At 40.0% G+C, this 22,767-nt stretch overlaps 1 protein-coding gene across 2 annotated transcripts; it reads left to right on the forward strand.

Annotated features, from left to right (window-relative positions):
* Nucleotides 1-2,519: 2,519 nt before the first annotated feature.
* LOC111653914 (gap junction delta-2 protein-like) lies at nucleotides 2,520-21,272 on the forward strand. Of its 2 annotated transcripts, XM_023404653.1 has the most exons (3): nucleotides 2,520-2,730; nucleotides 4,586-4,642; nucleotides 18,864-21,272. In XM_023404653.1, exons 1-3 carry the CDS (start codon nucleotides 2,660-2,662, stop codon nucleotides 19,726-19,728), a joined length of 993 nt encoding a protein of 330 aa, XP_023260421.1. In that variant the 5' UTR covers nucleotides 2,520-2,659; the 3' UTR covers nucleotides 19,729-21,272. The 2 variants fall into 2 exon arrangements, with proteins under 2 accessions (XP_023260421.1, XP_023260422.1); XM_023404654.1 differs by lacking the exon at nucleotides 4,586-4,642.
* Nucleotides 21,273-22,767: the final 1,495 nt, after the last annotated feature.

Below are 22,767 nucleotides of genomic sequence, written 5' to 3' on the forward strand. Positions count from 1 at the left end.
ACTAAAGATGCTGAACTAACAAAATCTTCTTTTGCTCTCTGTCTCCCCCACACAGTCCTTCTCTTTTTTTTCACACAAAGACTCACACACATAAAGCGATTCTGCATCTGTGCATGCATGTGTACAACAAGATGGATTGATCTCTAATGCACTATTGAGGTTGTTGTGTAAGGGCTGAGTGTGAATTTGCTCGTTTTTTTTTTTTTTAAGGAATACAGTGGCACAGGATTTGAAGTCTTTAAGGCGGTATTAAAATTTCCACAGCGCCCTAAAGGGATGCACCATATTCTTGTACAAAGAAACGGTGAACTAGAAAAGCATGTCATCTACAATCAAAGAAGTGTAACTAAAAACAACAGCATTGCAAATGAACTGAACTTGTCACCTCAAGCCATGATTTCATTCTGGTGTTCTGGTCTCATGTCATGCAACTACAGCATTTACTTCTGCAAATGTTGACTCAGTCCTCTAGATGGGAAAACCTTGCTATGACTCACCTCTTAAAGAAATACATGTGGGTCTTTCATTTCTCTAGTTATTTATCTCATTGCTTGTCTTGTAGATGAAGATGCACATACATATTTTGGGTATCCTGTGTTTTTCTACTGTATGGGTCTGAGAGGATGTTAATTAGATGCCGCACATCTGCCCGTATCTGTGTGTAATGCAGGTAGACCATCTCATTTCTTCACCACGTTATTATAAATCTAATGAATGCAGCTTTCAATGTCACAGCAAAGTACAATACAGCACTGATCTCTCCTGAGAGGAAGAGAGAGCATGGAGGTTGTAATGGAAGAGGGGGGAAATGGAGCGAATGAGGAAGAGAAAGAGAAGATGGGGAGAGGAAATACAAAAAAGGTATGAGGGTTGGGTCAGGGTAAAATAGGTGTGTTGTCATCACCAATACAGTAAGATGGAGAAAGGGAGGAGATAGATGGGGGATGGGGTGGAGCAGAGCCACAATTCCCCTGTAATCCTCCTCCTGGAAGCATGGGCTGGGTGATGTGTGGCAGAGAGTGAGAAAAGAGAAGAGAATGGGAAACACCGCCGAGCCTCCAGACTGGAACAAAGGATGACAGTGAAGACAGGGCAGAAGGCACGGTTAGATCTCAAATCCCTTCTAACTGTGCAACAGCAGGCAGGAACAGACACAGCATTACAGTGGGAGGCGTTCTTGCAAGCATAAGTGAAGCAGCGATCAGGGTAGCAATCCCAGCACATTTACCAGAGGAGGGAGGCAGGGAAGGAGGGAGGGAGAGAAGAGAGAACAGATCTATGAGAGGAGGAAGAGGAGGAGGAGGAGGGTGGGGGATTGTTGCTCACACAGACAGCGATAGAGTGATTTCATGAGCGAGAAAGAGACACAGACAGAGAAGGGGAGCACAAAGCAGAGATGGGGATCGAACACGGACACAGAGTTGCTGGCAGGACTGAGATCTGCACACAGACGTGAGCAAAGGAGGGGAGAGAGGATAGAGTGGAGGTTGAAGGGGAGCAGGAGGAGAAGGAGAGAGAGAGAGAGGGATGCAAGATGATGGAACCCAGAAATAGGCTTCACAGGACAGCTTTTCATCCCTGCTTTCTGCGACATTCATGACTCTGGGCATTGGACTGTGCTGAAATTAGCCAGGGGGAAAACACAGGACAGCAGGTCTGCAGCGCACTGCCTTGGTTCAGCCTCACTGGATGCAGCAAGGGAGCTGATTTATTACTGACGGGCTGGGTGGTAGTGTGTTTGTGTATGTGGCTCTGATTGAGTGTGTGTGTGTGTGCAGGTTTTTATGGGTTCTTGTACCGCTTGGAGCTGTGGGAGAGACCATTCCTCCAGTCGTAAAATGACATTCAGCAGGCAGGAGCTTTGTGTGCTGGTGTGCAACTGCAGTCCTCAGTAGGAAGTGGGAGAGTGGGATTCAGAGCTGTCATCGAGTGCAAGTGTGTGTGGTTACGGTGTTGTTTGCTGAGGTGAGCCAAGCAGGATCATCTATATGTGATGTGTGTGTTAAGGTTAAAGTAGCAAGGGTGCAGCAAAGGCAAAGATCCTGCACAATGCAAGGACAAGCGCAGAGCAGTACTGATGGCAGGGAGTGCAGCTAAAGTACAAGGAGTGCCCTGGGGTTGCGTGGAGGACAAAGGAAGGGACCGATAAGGAAGAGGAGAGAAAGCAAGGGGACGAAGAGAGGCGAGTGGAAAAGAGAGGTTGAACATGGCTGTCATATGGTGAGCTATAGCATATGCTGTAGCGCAGAACAGACTGGTGCGGCAGGGGGAGGACAAGCATCACTGCATAGGGGAGGGGGAGAGACTGAGGGAAAGAGGAGAGGGAGGCAATCAGCTCAGCACCTCTCCTCCACCAGGAAGAGAAGCACAACGGGACAGGCCAAGGAGAAGACACTCATTCACACGCACAAAGTCAAAGACACACTGACGAGCATCCAGGTCAGCGTGTAGAGGTCAGGAGGGAGCTGGTGTGGGACGGTGGGGGGGGGTGGGGGCAGGGGACGGGTGTACCCCCGCTGGCCGGCAGGTTCACAAGAGTGCAGGCCGGTCCTGGGAAGAAGAAGAAGAAGAAGAAGAAGAAGAAGGAGTCGGTCAGAGAAAGAGGGGTCAGCTCCCCAAGTCCCTTTTCTTCTGACAGCTCTGTCACGTTTCCATCAGCATGGGGGAATGGACCATTTTGGAGAGGCTGCTGGAGGCAGCTGTCCAGCAGCACTCTACCATGATTGGAAGGTAAGACACTGATCAAGTTTGTGTGTAAAGGTGTTATCTTCCAGTTTTTTATCTGTGATTTTGTGTATACTGATGAGCTGATTCATGTTTTTATGTACCGTATACACACATATATATATCTATATATATAAATATATATATGTAATTCTGTATGTATCAGTTGATGGCAACCCAATAGAAACCACTCGTCAGACTTGTCCCAGTGCTCTCCTCTGTTCTACAGTCCCCCACAGTGATTCCTGCCTCCCTTCGTCCTTTCCTCATCCTGCTCTCCTCACCCTCCACACCCATCATTAGTTAAGGGATAAACTAATTGCACATAATCAATAGCAGGCTTTACTGGGCATTATGGTTAATTCAGAGAGGTTCCTGTGTTGATACTACCTAACAGGCTTGCTATTGATAGATTACGCTTGATGCTGTTGGCCACAGACCAATAGGACAGAAGGAGGAGAGGGGAGTGGGAGTGAGGGGAGAGCAGAGGTGCAGAAGATGAAAGGATGGTGAACAAGCAGGTGTGGAAGGTAGAATCAAAGGGGAGTAAATGGCTCTGAACTCTGTGCGAACTTGAGAGAAAAAGGAAAAAAAAAGTTCATTCAATTTGTTCTTATGAGCAGACACTTATTTGCATCAATGTAACATTCTGATCAAATCCTTTCTCATATTTTGTGTGACAGTGGTTCGTGGTGGAGGGTTGAACAGATGAGCTTTTAGTTTGATCAGCAGTGGAGACATGCCATGGAGACATGCTGTAAAATCTGTGTGAAAAATGTGCTGCACATCATCTCTGTGTGATTAATTAAAAGCAAAAGTGGAATTTTCCACCCATTAAACACAATCCAAATGTCACGCTGGGATGCTCATTTGGAAAAGTGAGGAGTCAATATGGTTTAGCCTGTGAAACCTGGATGTATAGATTTGTGATTTGACAATTACTTTTCAGAGAGAGAGAGAAAAAAAAAAACAAAGCCGCAAAAACAATGAATTTGACTGCACTGCTGTGCTCGTTACCCCAGACCACAGGTAGTCTGCAATGAGGGCATGGCCTAACCTCTCTGTTCCGGTAGCTTTGAGTGTGTGTGTGTGTGTGTGTGTGTGTGTGTGTGTGTGTGTATCTGAGAGAGAGTGTGTATCTGGCTCTAAAAAAAGGAGTGAAAATTGTCTCATGCTTTCATTGACTACACAGAGGGATTAGGCTATATCCATCAAAATCAGCAACATTGTAACAGCATCAGAGCAACAGAGATGATGTGAGCCACTTAATTCAAAAACTTGTGTTGACCAGGAATCTGAAACGGTGCAAGATGGAGATTTTCCTTCTAACCAAACACTACACCAAGTCATTTCAGTGAGTTCTTCCTCGGTAGTTGAAAGTGTGTTAACCAATGAAATCACCTGGTCTAGTCTAGTGGAATGAAAACCTGCATATAGTGGAGCATGTTGACTTGATTTAAAGATGCATTAAGCAATATAGATATTTTGTACCATTGAATATACGACCCCCTTCTACCTATGGAATAGGTAGAAATGCTGCTACCACTGAGAATCAACATCCCACTTTGAAGCCGTGCGTAGCGTTCAGCCATTTTCAGCTCATTGTATTGGTTCTCTATAGAGTGACAAAACCAAAACAATGTTGGCTTGCATATGACCGTTGGTAGCTGCTCCCAGTGGAGGAGCTAAAAAAAAAGAAAAAAAAAGCGAACTACTCAGCATGAAATGGCAAAGAGCCGAAGTAAGTCATGAAGAAAGTCGAACATTTAGCAAGACAAAAAGATACATCCATATTTTTCTCATGAGCTGGGAGACCAAGCAGGGGCTAAATGCCAGTGAATATTGGGATTACATTCAACAGGTGGCCAGAAAAAGGAGACCAAAGGGATGTCCGTGTTGCTCTGTTTCTGCTGGATATGTAAGTAGGCAACTGTTTGCTAACATGTTAGCCATAACAACTTCATAAGCTAATTGCTAACTGTTGTGAACTTGTTCTGGAGTCTTTCCGCCCCCTAGTGGTCAAAAATTACTTAATGCAGCTTTAAAATCCAGTAATACCCTGAATCCGTAATACCCTGGAAGCACAGGGTACAAAAATGGTGAAAATTAATCTTTGGAGGATTCACTGAGTGTAAGCCACCTACAGTTTTTCAGAGGCACAGAGGCAACTCTCAATTTGTCTGCTACCTCTTTCAAAAGTCATAGTGAATACTTTGATGAGGTAATGGCTTCCTCTTATATGCTTAATTTGAGCTATTTGTTGATCATGCTGGCTGGCTGAACATTATAAAGGGTGCTCTGAATACCTAAAATACATTTAGTAAAATGAACAATGCTTTTTTGGGTCATTTTAGAACAGTCCTTTATGCACCAGTTTTTGTTCTTCATATGATAGAGTATACTAGATGAATTACCCACCTTCCAAAATGTAAATAAAATTAGATAGTTAAATTATCATCTGAACTAGTAAAAACATTTGATCATACAGGAAGTAGTTTCTGTGATGCCCACAGCTATGTGCTACTGTGTTGAATACAGTGAAATGCTCTGTAAATTATCCCTGTGTGTTTTGGTTTCCCTTAGACTGTGTTTGTCCTCCAAGGCTCATTAGCTGACCCTAGGGCATTAGCTGTAACATTAGCTGCTTCCCAATGAGGTTCCCTCCTTCTACTCTGCTTGTCTATGCCATGTGAGCCAAGATACATTGTCTTTGGAGTCAGTTTGTACAGTATTTTTTGAGTAGCTATTTTAGGCCATAGGTCCCTGAATTTTTTCTTTTTACCATTGCCAAGCTGATTTTGATTTTGTCCCTTTTAGCTATCCTGTTTGCAGGATATCTAAAACGTACAACGTACTGGAGAATTCTTATGCAGTTTGGTGGACAGAGAGACACCTTGGATTAGGTTGTATAGATTTAAGTGGTGGTCTGGATCTTGACAGGAATTCTTAGATATCAGATGTTAGACATCCTTAGACAATTTTAGCAATAACAAAAAAGTACTGAAGATAAAGACTTGACTCCTAATCCTAAGCATGTGTCTGCATGGTCAGGAAATCAGTGACACTTAACATTTATGATCAGAATGATGTTTTTGGATGTACCAGCAAGTTGGAGAATTGTTCACCACTGGCACAGTTTTGTGCTGTAAAGGTGCCTCCTAGATTGTTTATGAGCAACTCCACACTAAATCATGTATGGAGTCAAAATTGTTGCACTGACCTCTATGGGTTGAAAGGTTCAAGTCTGTTGCACCACTGACCACACCCAACTGTGTTGTTGGGTGTGGTCAGGTGTGGTCTGTTGCACTTGTGAACACAACCAACTTTGATGTACTGTTGCACTGTTGTGCATTGTGAAGTCCTGCACTTCACAGGGTGTGGCCGGAGCATGCAGCAACTGCTAGATGGCATCACAAATAGGATGTTCAGCCTTTGTGTAGTGTCTTTTAAAGGAGTTTGCATGTGTCCGCTTGCAGTTCCAAGGATGCGGTTCCAAAGAACAGAACAGTGATATCTCCCCATGGCTGAAAAGTCTCCCCTGCATCAAAACTTTGGAACAAAGTTGCATGTCAGTCATCTGTTTGAGTGCCAACCCTCTCTCTTGCAACGTGAGGATGTACTTCCACCATGAGACACTGTCAGATAGAATTGTTGGATGTCTAGACTGTCTAATCCAGCTACAATTAAGCTTCTTCTTAATTGTAGGTTTTAAGCTAACCTATGCCGTGGCATAGGACAGATAATTAGCCTAGGAATACAGAAAAGTGATAAAAATAGAAATGGACCGACACTACGCAGTGGCATAGGTTAGCTTAATTATGGTCTTTGTAAGAGACAGACAAATTGAGAGTTGCTTCTGTGCCTCTGACTAACCACAGGTGGCTTGCATAATACGACTCATTCAAAGATTAATGTTGTGTATTGTGATTTCCATAAGCCTGACTTCTAACTGGGTGATGTGAAGTGTGTGCATGGATAACCAATAACTGTAATCATGATTATACAGTGACAGAAATCATTGTCAAGGCTGCAATAACCTCATTGACCAGCCCAGACACAATTTACTGTATTTTACTGTATTCACAGTTATAATGACATTATGGTTTTCAGCAGTGGATACCCGGCAGTTCAGTATGGCCTGTATCACAGTAGTATTTCAACCTTTCCCACTCTGTGTGTCAATTAGGTAAATTATTTAAGTTTCTGCTCTTGATGGGCAAAAGTAGTGATGACACAACCAGGGGTATAATTTTATACTTGGTGCATGTAATAAACATATGGCCTCAGATTTTTTGATCAAAATTTCTATTTGTACTTGTGTAAATATTCCTACTAATATTTCCCTGCAGAAACTGTGGGTTGACTTTTAACTTTAAAAAGCAGCACATTGCTACAGAGCAGCCTCAGACTTCCACACTTTCTATAAACGTCTATACATGATTTTTGTCACCAACACATAAAATGTTTTCGTGTTGATATGCTGATGATATACAGCTGTATTTGTGTAAAATATGACGCCAGCAGCCTTGATAATGTTTGCAGTTGTGTTATGTGTCTCAAAGTTTTGTACACATAATGATTAATTTATACTACACTATACTACTATAGTAAACACATTATTGTAATTCATAAAAATGTTGGTAGGTTTGCAGCTAGTATTAGACAGGTCAGACAGGTATTTTCTGGTAGGTCTGGTGTAGCACTATACAATATAATCATGTAAAAATCGTTTCTACAATTAAAGTTATTCATTTCCTTTTCCTTCCATCCTCTTCATTATTTTTCCATATCAGACTGGCATTTGAACACCTCCACAATATACTTTTTGTGCAAATAAGACGTGTTTGTTTCAGTTGGACAAACATCTGACTTACTCATCTGCCAAAAACAGATTTCTCCACATAACACTGCAAAAAAATGAATGTGACATTTCTCTAGCATCTCGGGCCATCTGTCTTTGTGCCCCATCGGTTTCTCCATGTGAAATGTCACTTTTACTTTCTTTTGATGAAGACACATATATTTTGATTTAACTTCTCAGATTGTCCTGAATACTTTATATAAATATCCACATTTTCTGCTACCTACTTTATATGGTATTTAAACATAATTCTGTGATTCATTCTTGCAGCATACTGCAGTAAATCATATACACAAACGGCGTACGTTAAAACATGACATACTTCATATCTTCTTGTTCACATATGGTGCTCAGAGGTTTTGCAGACCACAGGCGTGTCTCATTGTGTGTCTTATAAAAGACGTGTTCTACCATGACAGGATGAAGCCTTTGGGTTTGAGTTATTCACCTTGCAGGTAGGAAGGAGGAGAGAAAGGAAGTGTGTTGATGCATCTTCTCCTACACTGCAATGCCGTAGTGAGGTCAGTGCCAAAGAGAGGTAGAGCGAAAAAAGAGGCAGAGATAATGGAGGACCAGAGTGATCTACGGAAGATAAAAAAAAATAAAGGTTGCTGGATGGAAGGATAGAGAGGAGAGGATGTGAGCTGTAGAGGAAGATCCAAAAGGTGTAGAGGGTAGAAGTAGGAGACAGAGGAAGGAAGGGAGAAGTTTTCCCTCTGCAGAGGTTCAGTGGAGAATCTGTGTCAGAGCTCCTTCATATGGAGCTGCTGACTGACCCTGCTGCTGAGGAAACTGCACACACTAAACACACACACAAACTCAATGTTTGTGTTGCATTGTTAAGGTTTTCTACACAAGACCTTTTGTGTTCTTTGATTTCACGTTCATCTGAATGTAACGCTCTCACTGTGGCTCTTGTAAAAGGTGAGGACAATGCTATTCTGAGAGAAATTACATGCAATTTTCACAGTCTATCCAAACACAGCAGCGCAGGTTTGGCTAAATATAACAGTACATTTAATAAGAGGCAGAAGTTCTGTTTGGGTGAAGCAAATTAACCCATCATGTGTTTTGCACTACATTTCATATATTGTATTTCAATGATTTTCAATTATTATTATTAATAATAATAATAATAATAATAATTTTTAACAATAGTGGATAAAAGTTATTTTAGAAAATGGATTATTGTAATTTAATCTATGTACTCTGTATTAAATCTCTTTATACATTTACCTATGCAAAACAGAGTTAAATTATTTTTATTCAACACCTATATCTCCCCACAGCATTATAAATACTTCATAAAATGTAAAGTGTAAAGTGTTATGTGGCCCTTGTTGCAAGTTGTTCTTCATGTCAAGCCACTCATCAAAAATTTATGCAGTTTTGACCACCCTTTTAATATAATGGACAAAGAGGACAGGATGTGAGATGTGATATATATATATAACACCATGTTGGTCTTTAATTCTGTTTATATGGTACAGAAATAAAAATAGACAGATAAATAAATAAAGACAGTACATAAATAGACAGGCTTGAAAGGTTTGATCAAACCAAATATATCTACACTCCTATTCATTAGCTGTAAAAGCAAAATGACGATCTGTTCCTTTGGCCTGAAGTTGTTCAGTCCTGTAGTTTTCATGCACATGATTGTGCTCTCTCTCCACTTTTCCTAAATGGGTCAGGATTTCCACAAGAAGGAGGTACCCTACTTTGAGAAGGGCACCCTACTTCTTCCAAAATAATTTGAATGTAGAAATACTCTACTTCAATTGAGGGCATCGCTCTGTCTAATAGTAAACTGGAATATATTTCACATATCATCGAAAGTCATCTCCCTGGGTAAAATCTATACTTTCTTTGAAGATAAACAAAGGCGACTATATCTCAGCATCTGAAAAGATTAGTAATCCATCATCGTGTGGCGTGGAGCGGGTCTGTCTTTCAAACTAAGCCATTTTTCCTAGGATCCAGAGTTGTCATTAGTTTATTTGTGCAGCAATCCCTGATGTTGAATGTTATTGATTATACTGTTTGATGGAGGGGGGGGGGGGGGTTTTGCCAGTAAAGCTGACCTCAGCTTTCATTCACCACAGGCTATTATTCACCCCAGCAACACATCAACTGTGTGTGTATGAGCTCTATCAGGCGTGTAATGTTTCCGTATACATAGCTTAAATGTTTTTTATTCCAATGATTTTCCCACATCTCGTGAAATTCTTTTGTTAGGTTAGGACAGGTTTTATTAAATCCACATGTAGACCTATGAATGTTTGAGGGCATGATTTAAGCTGTATTTCGAAGCTCAAAAATGGAGATACATGTAGAGTGTATAGAGATATAATACATTTTAAACCTGTGTATTTTTCAGTAAAGACATATCCAATAACTAAGGACATATTAGTTCTAGATATATCCTATATTGCTGTTTGCATTTTGAGTCATTCTGTGGTTATTTAGTCAGTTTTTTTTACATCATTAATGTAGTCCAATGAACACCACATCATGTATTAGAGAGTCAAATGTACTGACTAATATAGACATTTCACCAAGAGAAAACACAGGTTGATTTGAAAGGTCAAGAGAATGTAAAGCAACATATCTATGGTATTTTCTGTACATTATATATATATTATCCTTAATGTTGTATTCCAAAGGCAAACATTTGTATTAAATTGCCATAGGAGTTCATTAATGTAAGGAGTGCACTAATTACAGTGAGTTATCTTCATAATGACTACAGTAAGGTATTACATGTGGGAAGTGCTATGTTTTCTTTATAGTGTCATTAGAGTGCTTTTAATTGTCATAGTAGGTCGCTGATTAAAATTTATACTCAATACTACACTCAATAAGTTACTTGAAACAAATAGAAAAAAGCAGGATGGGTGAGAAATAGACTTAAAGGTATGATGGAATTAAAAGTGTCAAATTAAATTCATGGTGCAGCACAGAAATAAGCAGACAGGAAGAAAGCTCTTACAGCATCAGTTATCAGCGACAGCCAGGTTTTATCAAATTAGCAGAAACATGAATAATCTGACAGAAAGTTCGCAAAAGCCATAAGTGAAGGAGGTGTTACTTACAGAGTTGGTGGCCTTAAGACTTTTTCACTTTTGAAAAACCTCAGTCAGAATTGGATGTTTTTCATTACAGCAGCAAATACACAGCATACTTTACATCTAATGATAGTTACTGTATAAACTGTGTAGTAGAAATAATAATGTTTAAAGCTAAAACTACGTATAATGCTTTAGGAATAACTCGGTGACAAAATCACTGAAAACAAATACCGGACTCTGCAGTTCCCTTAGCTCTATGGAGCTTTTTAGTGTCTTTTAGCTAATTGTTTTTGATTTACTCTTAACTACTCTCATCAACATCCTCTCCCAGTACCTTATAGCAGTGAACATAGTTTAGCATTTAGTCACTAAAGAGCTGGTAGAGACCAAAATCAGAGCTATAAGGAGAGTGAGTGTGGTCTTTACATTTTTGGGTGTCCAGAAACATGAATCCAAATCAGTGCTAATTAAGCAATATCACATGAGAGGGAGTGATGTTGTACTGAATACCATCACTAAGTAAAAAAGGTTCTGTTTACTATGGTTACGCATTAACAGCACAGAATTTTGTAGAAACCTTTTCGGACACTTATAAAAAGTAATTTCATATTCCACAATTATACATCACTTAAAATGCCCTTATGCAAAAGTGAAGGTTAAACATGCTGTTTTGCACGGCACGTTAGCATTGTCTGAAAGATTACTGGCCCGATAATAACTGGTACTTTTCAGCAGTGAAATGAAACCATTCAAATGTGACATTGTGGTTGCCATGGTTAATTATGTATCAAAGACACACATCACAATTCATTTTTCATTATTTTTTATTCTCAGTAGAACTGGTTATCTCTTAATGAAAAAACATAGAGTGAAATCAGCTGCACTTTTGGATTTTTGTGCAAATATCATTACACAACCAGCTTGTCAGTGTGATTGATCAAACATTGAAACTGACACATATACAGTAATGGAAATGTATTTTGTGAAAAGCTTCATTCAGAACAAAAACAATTATGAACATTTTATTGTTCGTGTCAGGTCAGATTTATTTCTACATCCTTGAATCTTCTATCTTTGACTCTGTTCTAGACAAGCCGGCCAAGTGGGGCAATGCCTAGTGAGCTGAGTCATTGACCATTATGACTGAGGAGGAGAAGTCGTGTCAGTCCTGTGTGCTTCTGGTTAATTGTTGCCAGTTTGACTAACGTTAAAAACTGTGCAAGAGGGCTGAGATGCTTGTCTTTGTTTATAATCAGATTATATTTATGAGAGCAGATTTGCACCACACTGACTTCACATAATGATAAACACAACTCTTAAACGCCTAGGTCACTCGACATAAATCATGGTGACAGCTGTAGCAGACATAATAAATTGACTATCAGGTCAACCACATAACTCCAGTTAACCACAACTTTAAGTGGGAAAATACATGATATAATGCCATAATATATTAAACTACAAAAGTTCAAAGAATTTGTCATTTACTTTGGTCATTTACATCATCTCCTGTTTTATTCTGATGTGTATTCTTCTCATATCTGCAGCACATCTGCCAAGGAGCTGAGGAACACATATAATTTTCCACAAGTTCAGTAGCAAACAAAAGGGTCTGCAACAGGTCCAGACAGACTCTTCTACAGAGCTAAGGCCAAACTCATTACGTGCAAGTGAAGGTCTACATGTGTTTATTTTCACCAAAAAGTTATACGTAGTGAGATAAAACATACTGACATTAAATGAGTGGGCTGATGGGGGTCAGTGAGAGAGAATCTACTCTGTCTCACTGCAACAGTAGACAACAGATGAGTCTTCCATCAAAAGCCTGTGTAAGTTATAACTTTAGATTTAACATCCCTGGATAATTACATGGAATTATCACAAAAGAGCCTTTCTGCAGACAATTTTTGTCTAATAGTTTGTGTTTCACACTGAACTACAACCAATATCCTACTATTATTTTTATATTTCGCAGAAAAAAGGATGTTGATCGTGGAGAAGCAGTTATCGCTCTAAATACATTTATTGAATATTCTGAAATAGCATACTGATGCAATCAGCAAATTATGCTGGTTAGGAACCGAAGGGAAAATGCTGATACCATTCATTTGAAGGTTTTTAACGCTCAAGTTATTTTAGATAGAAACACTTCTGCATAATGTTTGCCTCCCTTAGCTGGAATTGAGATGAAAGCACAATTTTAGATGAAAGGCTAATTTTAGATGGCATAAAGACAAATGGGATGGTGGAAGGCTGCATCTGGTATACACTGCATCATTATCATCGCGCATGGTTGGGCCGTGCAGTGACTTAATGGAAAAGTTGTGTGTAGAATTTTTCAAACGCAATATCCTGCAGCTTTGGACAGTTATCCATTTGTTTCAATGCAGGAGTTTTGCTCAAGAAAATAGTTACAGCTAAGAAACGTTTGCATCTGAAGATTTATGCATTTTAGTTTTAATATATTATCATAACTCAAGTCTAGCTCATATCTGTCTGATATTAGGTATAATTATAATTATAATACCCGTAGAGCCTCCCCTAATTAACTTTCTCTATTTCCTTTTTTATTCCTGAAACAGCTGGAAATTTCCTTCAGAGTTGTTACGGGAGCAAGCGAGATAATTACATTTCTGCACATGTTGACTCTGTGTCCTGGCACAAAGGAAATTTACAGAATGAAAAGACCATCATGTTTTTTCGTCTAAAATCACAAATATCAAGAGTTCTTTTCTTAAACCATTTATGTTTTATACTCGTTTTATAATTTTGCTGATAAGCATTTGAAGAGGAAGCCTTCAATAAGTGAACCACCGCAGCTGAACACACACAAGTTCGGCTTATATTAATGTATTTGTCACACTGACTCTTAGTGGCTCCTCAGGCGGTCATGCATGTCTGCCTGATACGTGGGCAAGACCTAAAACTAAAACAGTTTGAGAGACGAACAGTAGATGAGGGGCGGGAGGAAAGAAATGTCTGCACTCTGGTAATAAAGCTGCCTAATTTCTACGCCTGGTAAGGTCTTTATTCATTATGTGCTGCCATCAGCAATCAGTGGAGCGTATTATTGAGAGTGTATGGGCGGGGAGAATATTTTTACTCAGGGTCTGTGTAGGCCTGCCTATGTATATGTGCAGATACACACCTTTGTATGTTTGCTACTCTAGAATCAGTTACAGTAAAGAGTGTTTTATATTCATGTGTATGTGAGTAAAGTGTGTGTGTTTCGCAATGCAACTGCTACTGTGCTCAGGGTGGTTTTTATCCCTAGAGGCTGGCGACAGCAGCTGCTGTATGAATGAACGTATGTGTGTGTGTGTGTGTGTGTGTGTGTGTGTGTGTGTGTGTGAAAACCTCTGGGAAAGACATGGCCTGCATGTCCAGCCGACACACCAGCTGAAGAGCAGCTACCGTTACACTATACACACAGTCTTACAGGTCAGTCAGCTGCCTACGTAGTTACGCAGAAGTGAAGAACCACGACGTTAAACTTTATTTACTTCCTTGTTAGATGTCCATGAGCTGCTGTTGGTCTTTGCGCTTTATGAAATTCGCTAGCTGTCAGTGATGCGGCATAAGAAAGTGAAAGGGTCACATGTGAGCCCAATTCAGTGCTACAGACAGATTCATTTTCTTTCAAATCTCATTAAATCTCTGGCTCAGTGTTAGGGATTTAGAAAGTCTCAAAAACAGAGAGGAGGTTCTCGAGGAAGCAGGCAGCTAAATGAGGTGATGAGTGGTGACTGATGTGGGAGACAATTTACCACCTACTTAAAGGACTTTTAGGAACCATTTGATAGAAAGAGCAGTGGTTTAGTGCCTACATTTTCTTCATGTTGTCCTTTTTGAAAACTTTGCAAGTGGCTTTATTTTCATATTCAGCCCCTCAGGCTTAAGACACTAAATATTCTAAAATCGTTTTCATCATTTATGGAGATTATTAAATATTCTGCAGGTTTATACCTCGGAGCTGTCCTGCCCCCAATCTGCTCTAATGTACAGTATTGGCTTGTTACTCTGCAGAACTTAAAAACACTGATGTTTGCAGATAAGCTTCATCCACCACTTTGTGCTAATGCAGCAATACGCCCTGTGCTGATTATCCTGTTATCCAGCAGTAGAGTACACGCACACACATACATACAAATACACACACAGATGCTCACAAACACAAACAGCACAACACTCAATACTTGCAATGTCTTGGAATTTTTTTTTTTTAACGACATGAAACTGCTCAACAAACAAGTACAGACTGATATCTGCAATACAGTACTTTGAAAAAGTTCCCTATCTAAGGAAAATCCATAAGTGTGTTAAAGTTGTTATTGTGGAGGCATTATACAACCAAAGGTATATAACTGTCTGATTAAGATCACTACCGTTGGCAGGTGGTGAAACCTGCACTGAGCAAAATTTCAGTCACAAGATATGTCGTATTTCAGTAGGAAGCAAAAAGGTTTATCTATATTATCCCAAAATCCTTTGTATGGCAGTTGGCCATTTGATCTAGATCTACATTCAATCTGTCCTCCATACCTCATGCATTTAGACAATTATCACACAAACCAAGTTGATTTTACTAGGTTTGTGCTTTTAGGTGGTCAATGGTAACTCGGTGCTGCTGTAAGATTTAAGAGTGGTTGTCCATAAACTGCATGTTTGTTCTTGTTAGCAGCCTGGATCTGTTGTTAGTCCCACACGGTCTGTCATAACCATTTAAACAAATTACAAGACAGACATTTGAGTTATTATATTTATGATTAACTTTGTACCATCACAACAAAATTCTCAGCTTTTCAGGGCAGCTTCATAGTAATAAACACATGATTGCCAGATGCTTTTGATCTCTGTGAAGCTGTGCATCAAAAACTTAAAACAATAAGGAAGAGACACAGGTTCAGTCCTCTTGCCTTCAGTTCACATGCCACACGTTCCCTGTTGGTCTGGTGAATACACTGAGCATGTTGCATGTAAAGTATCATAACCTTATTCATATATCATGGAGAGACAAGTTGAGAAAACCAAGTGAAAATGCTGACGTGGGCGTTTCACACAGCATCTCATTGATGTCTGTAGATCATAAAACATTTTTAGAAAGACATTTTAAAACTGTGAATTAATTATGTTTTTAGTGATTTACAGTGCCCTACAAAGACTTTAAATGAAAAAGGAACAAAAATGAGACTGGATGAAAACGCTTGACTGTATTGTAATTTTATTTAATTTTTTCTACATTTTCTATAGTATCTGTGTGCATAAATACTGAAACCATATTCTTTAGAACCTTTAATTTTTCTATGATAATATTTAATTGCTTATCACTTAAGATTTTTAAACTTTTATAGGCATCATTTTATTTATTTATCCATTTATTTATTTGTGTGTTTTGGAGGAAGGACAGTTTAAAATGTACTAAACAAATACAAAAATGAAATGGCTAAAATGAGATGAACTGTACTCCTGAGTGTGCACACTGCCACTGAAACAAGCCTGCAGTACAGCCTGGTGAATAGTATATATTAGGATGAGGGATAGAATTTGTCCACTAGTAATGAGAGTCACCAGTCTGCACAGAACATAAAGAATAGCTATTATTGCAAAATGGTATTGCATTTTTACTTTGCAGAGGTTCCATAACATCTATTAATGAGGAAAAAAAGAAAAATTACATCAATCTGTTAGGTCTGAATGTTTGAGAATTTTAATTACAAACGCCATTTTTTACTATGGAAGGCTGCCTTAGTCTAAGAGCTTGTGTCATTATACAGAGATGTGGATAGCAGGCAGTCTTAGTGACATTTAGTTAATGCTATTACGGTGTAGTAATAATCACTGGCATGAGAAAAGGCAGACCTTGAATAGAAGCATAAAGTAAATGCAGACATGTTGTAATGCATGTTGTTGTTGCTCTATAGCCTGTTACACTGTTGTAAATCAGCATTCATCACCACAGATTCAAACAAACGCTAACCATGAGCCAGTTTCATATTTCCTATGTTATTAAAACACATATTTGAATATAAATGTGCAGCATCAACCACAGATTTCTGTCTCAGTGAGCATACTCAGCATACTGCAAATGTCTTCTTGTGGTGCAGAGAGCCAATAACAGCCCTCAGTTCAAATCCACTGCTGTCAAAAGGTCCAATGAAGGGAGATACACATGACTCAGAGCAAAGGATCAGAGAGTGACTGAATATCTTTACCTAAATTACATACACGACCAGCATTTAACTTCTGGAAGACCAAAGGTGCAGAGAAGCTTTATATTTGCTGATTTTCCAAACCCAGTGAAAGTCAGTGTAGCGTATCCGCTTGCAGCTGCTCCGAGCACAGACGGCCGGACACGTTTGCCATTTTGCACATGTCATACACATGGCTGACTCTCCCTCTTTGTCTCTGTGTCCTCGTGTCTGTCTTTCCCACACAAAAACACACACGGGTGTGCACTCGCAGGTGGAGCAGGAACAGTCCTGCAGCGGCACACTGCTCTATTTTAAGTCTGTTTCGCACCAACACATGTTCCTCTGCTTTACCTCTTACCTCAGACCTGTCTTCCGCATTGATCGCCTCATTTAAAGACATTTATTTTTTCTCTCCCCAAGGAATGAAAAAACTTTTTAGACATTTCTCTGTCTACCAACCCTCCTCTCTCCCTGCACTCGTTCGCAGAACCTCACCTTCCATTAATCTGCTGGTTGCTGTGGTAACTGGCCATGGAAGGCAGGTGTGGGCATTTTTGAGTCCTCATTAAAAGATACACTATGGAGTCTCATTTGACATGAGGATAAAAACAACAGAACAAAGACCAATTTTTCACGTACATATTTAAAATGCAGAGGAATCACCTAACATCGCCTCGATTAAAGGCTTTTGTCATAGTTGTTCTAATCCACCTGGGGCCAGCTCCCATCTATCTGTGTCCTTTATTTGCCTTGGGTCGCCCTCTTGCGCTTGCAAACAAGTGTGTTCTAAGTAATTGGCTCCCCCATGCAGGGAGCATGCACATCCACTGCATTGTGGCATAAATACCGGGGAGCCCCATGATGTGCAGGCTTTCCTTGCTCATTATAAAAAGCTGACAGTGCAGCCCCAAAGCCTCTGTCCTCCTCCGCAGTGCCCATGCTGGATCGACACCAGAAGATAACACTACAGCACACCAGTCTCTCAGAGGACGTGAAAAGCAGCTGCAATGCTCTCTACATCCACTGGCCCCTGGACACAGCTTTCTATTACTGCAGCAATGCACTAATGATTCTCAATGGGAAGTCCCCCGGGTTTTTAGAAGACGCGACGCGTATGGTTCGGCATTGAGTTGATTATAACTGACATCCATGTTACGACCCTTGAAGCAGGAGCGGCCTCCATCTTTGCAGATTTGACTGAGAAACATGCACCCCTAACAGTTCTGCAGCTGTGACACTCATCCTTAAACAGATTGCTGTACTCCACTGTTTCTAACCAGCTTTGACATCAAGTGGGTTAGAAACAGTAGAAAGAGGTCATTTGTACAGCAGTTTACTATTTATTAAATAGCTTAGCAACAGCGAAGAGATTTATGATAGAACACGATGAAGGGCAGGAATTGATATTATCGGAAAAATACTACCAATGCATTTGACAAAACTGTTCCCTAAATCAATGGATAGCAATCCCTGTTTAAGCATGTATGTGCAGTGACACACTCATACCAATGAATGTGGTGCTCCATTTAAGACCAGCAGTGAAGATGAGTGTGAAATCACCTTCCTCCTCTGACATCCTCTCCTGTTACAGTCTTTTATGATTAGTGAGCTCATGTGTGCATGTTATCTGGAGCGCAACTCCACTACCCAATGGTACTGTTGTCACGGCAGCGGAGTGATAGCACAAGCAAACACATTCATGCATGCACATACCGATACACTTACACATATATACATGGACATAGTTAAGTCTGACAAAGGTCCTTCCTTTGCTCTGAAACGCTTTTCAAATACAAGGTGGAACGTAATGTTATTCTGTTGCTTTAGTGTTGAAAAAGCCAATACTCAACAATCACCAATTAGATTATACTGAACCAAGACAATCATTACATTCTCAGTATTATACCCAGATATTTCCTGAACCTCTGTATATTTGCTACTCATTAACTGACACTGTCTTTCTCCCTTTCGCCCCCTCCCCTTGCTGCCCTTCCTTCTCCCTCTGTCTCTCTGCAGGATCCTGCTGACTGTGGTGGTGATTTTCCGTATCCTGATAGTAGGCATAGTGGGGGAGAAGGTGTATGAGGATGAGCAAATCATGTTCATCTGTAACACCATGCAGCCCGGCTGCAACCAGGCTTGTTACGACAAGGCCTTCCCCATCTCACACATCCGCTACTGGGTCTTTCAGATCATCTTGGTGTGCACGCCAAGTCTGTGCTTCATCACATATTCTGTTCACCAGTCTGCTAAAGCACGAGACCGAAGCTACTCTCTCCTGCATCCTTACATGGATCACCACGGTCACGGTCACCATGGCCGCCATCATGACCACCATGCTCGCAAGCTCCATTCTCGCAACATCAATGGCATCCTGGTGCATCCTGACAGCAGCAAGGAGGATCATGACTGCCTGGAGGTCAAGGAGATCCCTAATGGACCCCGAGGACTCCCTCAAACACACAAGAGTGCTAAAGTGCGACGGCAGGAAGGCATCTCACGTTTCTACGTCATCCAGGTGGTGTTCCGCAATGCGCTGGAGATCGGCTTTTTGGCCGGCCAGTACTTCCTGTATGGCTTCAATGTACCAGGGATGTTTGAGTGTGATCGCTACCCGTGTGTGAAGGAGGTGGAGTGTTACGTGTCTCGTCCCACAGAAAAGACCGTGTTTCTGGTCTTTATGTTTGCAGTAAGCGGCATTTGTGTGCTGCTTAACCTGGCTGAGCTCAACCACCTTGGATGGAGGAAGATAAAGACCGCCATCCGAGGGGTGCAGGCCCGAAGGAAGTCCATCTGTGAAGTGCGCAAGAAGGATGTTTCACACCTGTCCCAGGCCCCCAACCTGGGCAGGACCCAGTCTAGTGAATCAGCCTACGTCTGACAGAGGCTTCTCTGCCTGGGGGCTCAAGGACCTCTCAAATTTTGGAGAAGAGCTTTTCCATGGCCCAGAACCCCCGATCATTAGGGCACAAGACTCACAACTGCATTATTATTCAGGAGCATAGACAGACTGTGTGTGAAGCATCAATTCACAAAGTAGAGACTTTGACACTTAAAGAGAGAAGAATCATCTTCCTGAACAGGCAACTGTGTTGCTGTAACAAAGCTTACACCTAAAGCTTACACACTGGACAGTTGTGCTCTGCCTAGGTGACACTAGGTGCCTTCAATGAACCCAACAGATAAAACTGAGCAATTACTAATAATTAAATTAAAATACTATAAAGATAGTCTGAGATAGAATTATCCGAATTTTTTCATTATTTGCCTTTGCTTTAGGTCAGAAATAATCCCCTCGGTTTCCAGCTGTGCGCATATGCAAGAGCTTAAGCGTGTGCATGCATGCGCATGTGTGTGTGGGAAAAAAAAGCCAATCTCTGACTTTGAGACAGAAAATTGAATGCTAAACTAATCTGAACTACTGAGAGAAAGATAGTGTTATTTCTCATTGTCCATAGTCTGAGTGAAGCCACTTGCCTGACAAACAAGCACCTTTTTAAACATGTTCTAAGAAACACTGAGCATCAACTGGAACACAGTATTTGTATTTCAGTGTACCAGGCTTTTTCTTAAAAAATGTCACTATTCTTCATATTGTTTGTTGCATTAGGTGCCAGTCAGACCACAGACTGACCTCGCTCTGGAGCTTTGCCCAAAGTGAGAAATGGTGCATTAAAGACGAGTTACAGTTTCTTTTCAACACTGTGTTATGCACTGCAGGGCTCCTAATGCCTGCGAGGTATGCTGTTTACTCTCAGAACCCACTGAAATGTGTGCCAGGGTTTCCACTTTAGCTTGTAAAGTGTGACCACTGTCTTAGGGCAGGAATGGAGTTACATTAAGATTTTTTCAATTAAACAGGAAAAGTATTGTAGTCACAAATATTTTAACGTGTAACCTCAAGCTTTTTTTCACAAGCAGATTTGGTGCCATATTTCAAAGTTACTGTACATAGATGAAATGTAATACTTACACTTAGCCTTTTCCCTGTGCGGTGTAGATGGGCTTCACGTGGATGGGGAACAGGGGTTTGGGTGGTAATGAAGATTTATCATAGATTGCCAGCTTTAACAATATGTATTATTAATGTGCTCTTTGTTATGCCTTCACCCTCTAATGGAGAGTATATGTTCCGAAAAGTGTTTTCCCCTTATGGACTTTGAAAAAGGCATGTTACTGAAGCATTAATAGAATGGATAGATTATGACATGTACTTAAAAAGAGACTGTTTTATTTATTTGCATCCTGCTCCTGTGAAATGTAATACTCAGCATGCATGAAGATGAAAAATATAAAGAGATATCATAGATTCCCATTGTGGGAATATTGAAAGTGAATAACTGAAAGGCTCCAGAGCTGCAGCAATAATAATATATAGTATGTGAAGAAACATAATATGTGAATAAATTATTATGCAAACAATGACTTTGATTGTGGTGTGTTTAACAAACAAATGGTAATTACTGCTGCCACGTGACTTTTACCAGGATGTTGTGATGTAAGGTAAGTGTTAGATAACAGTTACAATAACAGTTACACATTCTGAAGAAATCATGTCACTACCAGTACAATGTTGTGACAATACTCTAAAAAGCTACTAAGTAAAAACACAAACTTGAATGTACTGTAGAAGTGGTTGTTATGCAGACAAATGTCCCTTGTGAGTGTTAAATTATGATTTATTATATTATTGGATTGTTAACGCTCATATAGGCTATTAATGCGTAAGAAGCCTTGAACTGCTTTTAGAATATATTTTAGAAGTTCATCATATGTTTGGTAGATAAAATCTTTATCTGCAGATAGATAGATAGATAGATAGATAGATAGATAGATAGATAGATAGATAGATAGATAGATAGATAGATAGATAGATAGATAGATAATTAGTAATAATAATAATAACAGTCAATTAATTCAAATGTAATTATTATCATTATCATTATAATTATAATTATTTATAATTAAAATCAAAATTAGTTAAAATGTAGTAGAACAGAAATATAAATTAGGAGAAAATGTAAATACTCTGAAGTACTTGTACATACACTTAGTACATGTGTTTCTTTACTTTTCACCACTGGTGTACACGGCAGTGCAGTATTACTGTAACATGATATATACATTATCTTTTCATGATGTACAATATAGAATACATAAGTGTATACAACACAAATTGCAGAGCACAGTGCACTGCTTTCAGCTGCACAGATTCAAAACCTGCTTTCACATTTATTATTCAACTCTGTGAAATGATACATCTCTGAGAGATACATTAGAGCACTCTGAGTTTCTGCTGATTCACTTTCATGATATAAAACTCCTGAGGAAAGTAAATTTACCATAAAACTACATGAAATAACTTCTCATTGTGGTTTTGCTCATTTACCCTGTTAACTTCAATACTTGTGTGGAGAAAATTTATTTTTTAGACAAAGATGTTTGTGACACTCACATTGTTGTTTCTCAGGCTCAAGATCTGATCATTTCAGTAATGAGTGAGGTTACTGAGGGACAGAGGAGAGAGGTGTGGGGGTGGCGAACCTTTTAGTGTTATTAAAGCTTCAGTCAGTACAGGCATGTGGCTGTGTCCTGAGGAACACTGAAGGCAAAGTGGAACTAGAAGAAGAAGAGAGACAAGGGTGATAGAGAGGTGTGTTAATAACGTTGATTGTCTGATATATATATATACTGTATATATATATATTTTTTTATTATTGACAGGAGGATAGCTGTGACTGACACTCTGCTGTGTGTGCTATACATTTACATCAACAAGCACCCAACAACACACACACACACGCACACGCACACACGCACGCACGCACGCACACACACGCACACACACACACACACACACACACACACACACAGAGTCAATAAATGCCTAAACAAAAGTACTGCTGAGGATGTAGCCAGG

Source organism: Seriola lalandi, unplaced genomic scaffold, assembly GCF_002814215.2.
Source record: "Seriola lalandi dorsalis isolate HSWRI2012SDOR001 ecotype SW California unplaced genomic scaffold, Sedor1 jcf7180002054256, whole genome shotgun sequence".
In the NCBI taxonomy this organism is placed as follows: Eukaryota; Metazoa; Chordata; class Actinopteri; order Carangiformes; family Carangidae; genus Seriola; species Seriola lalandi.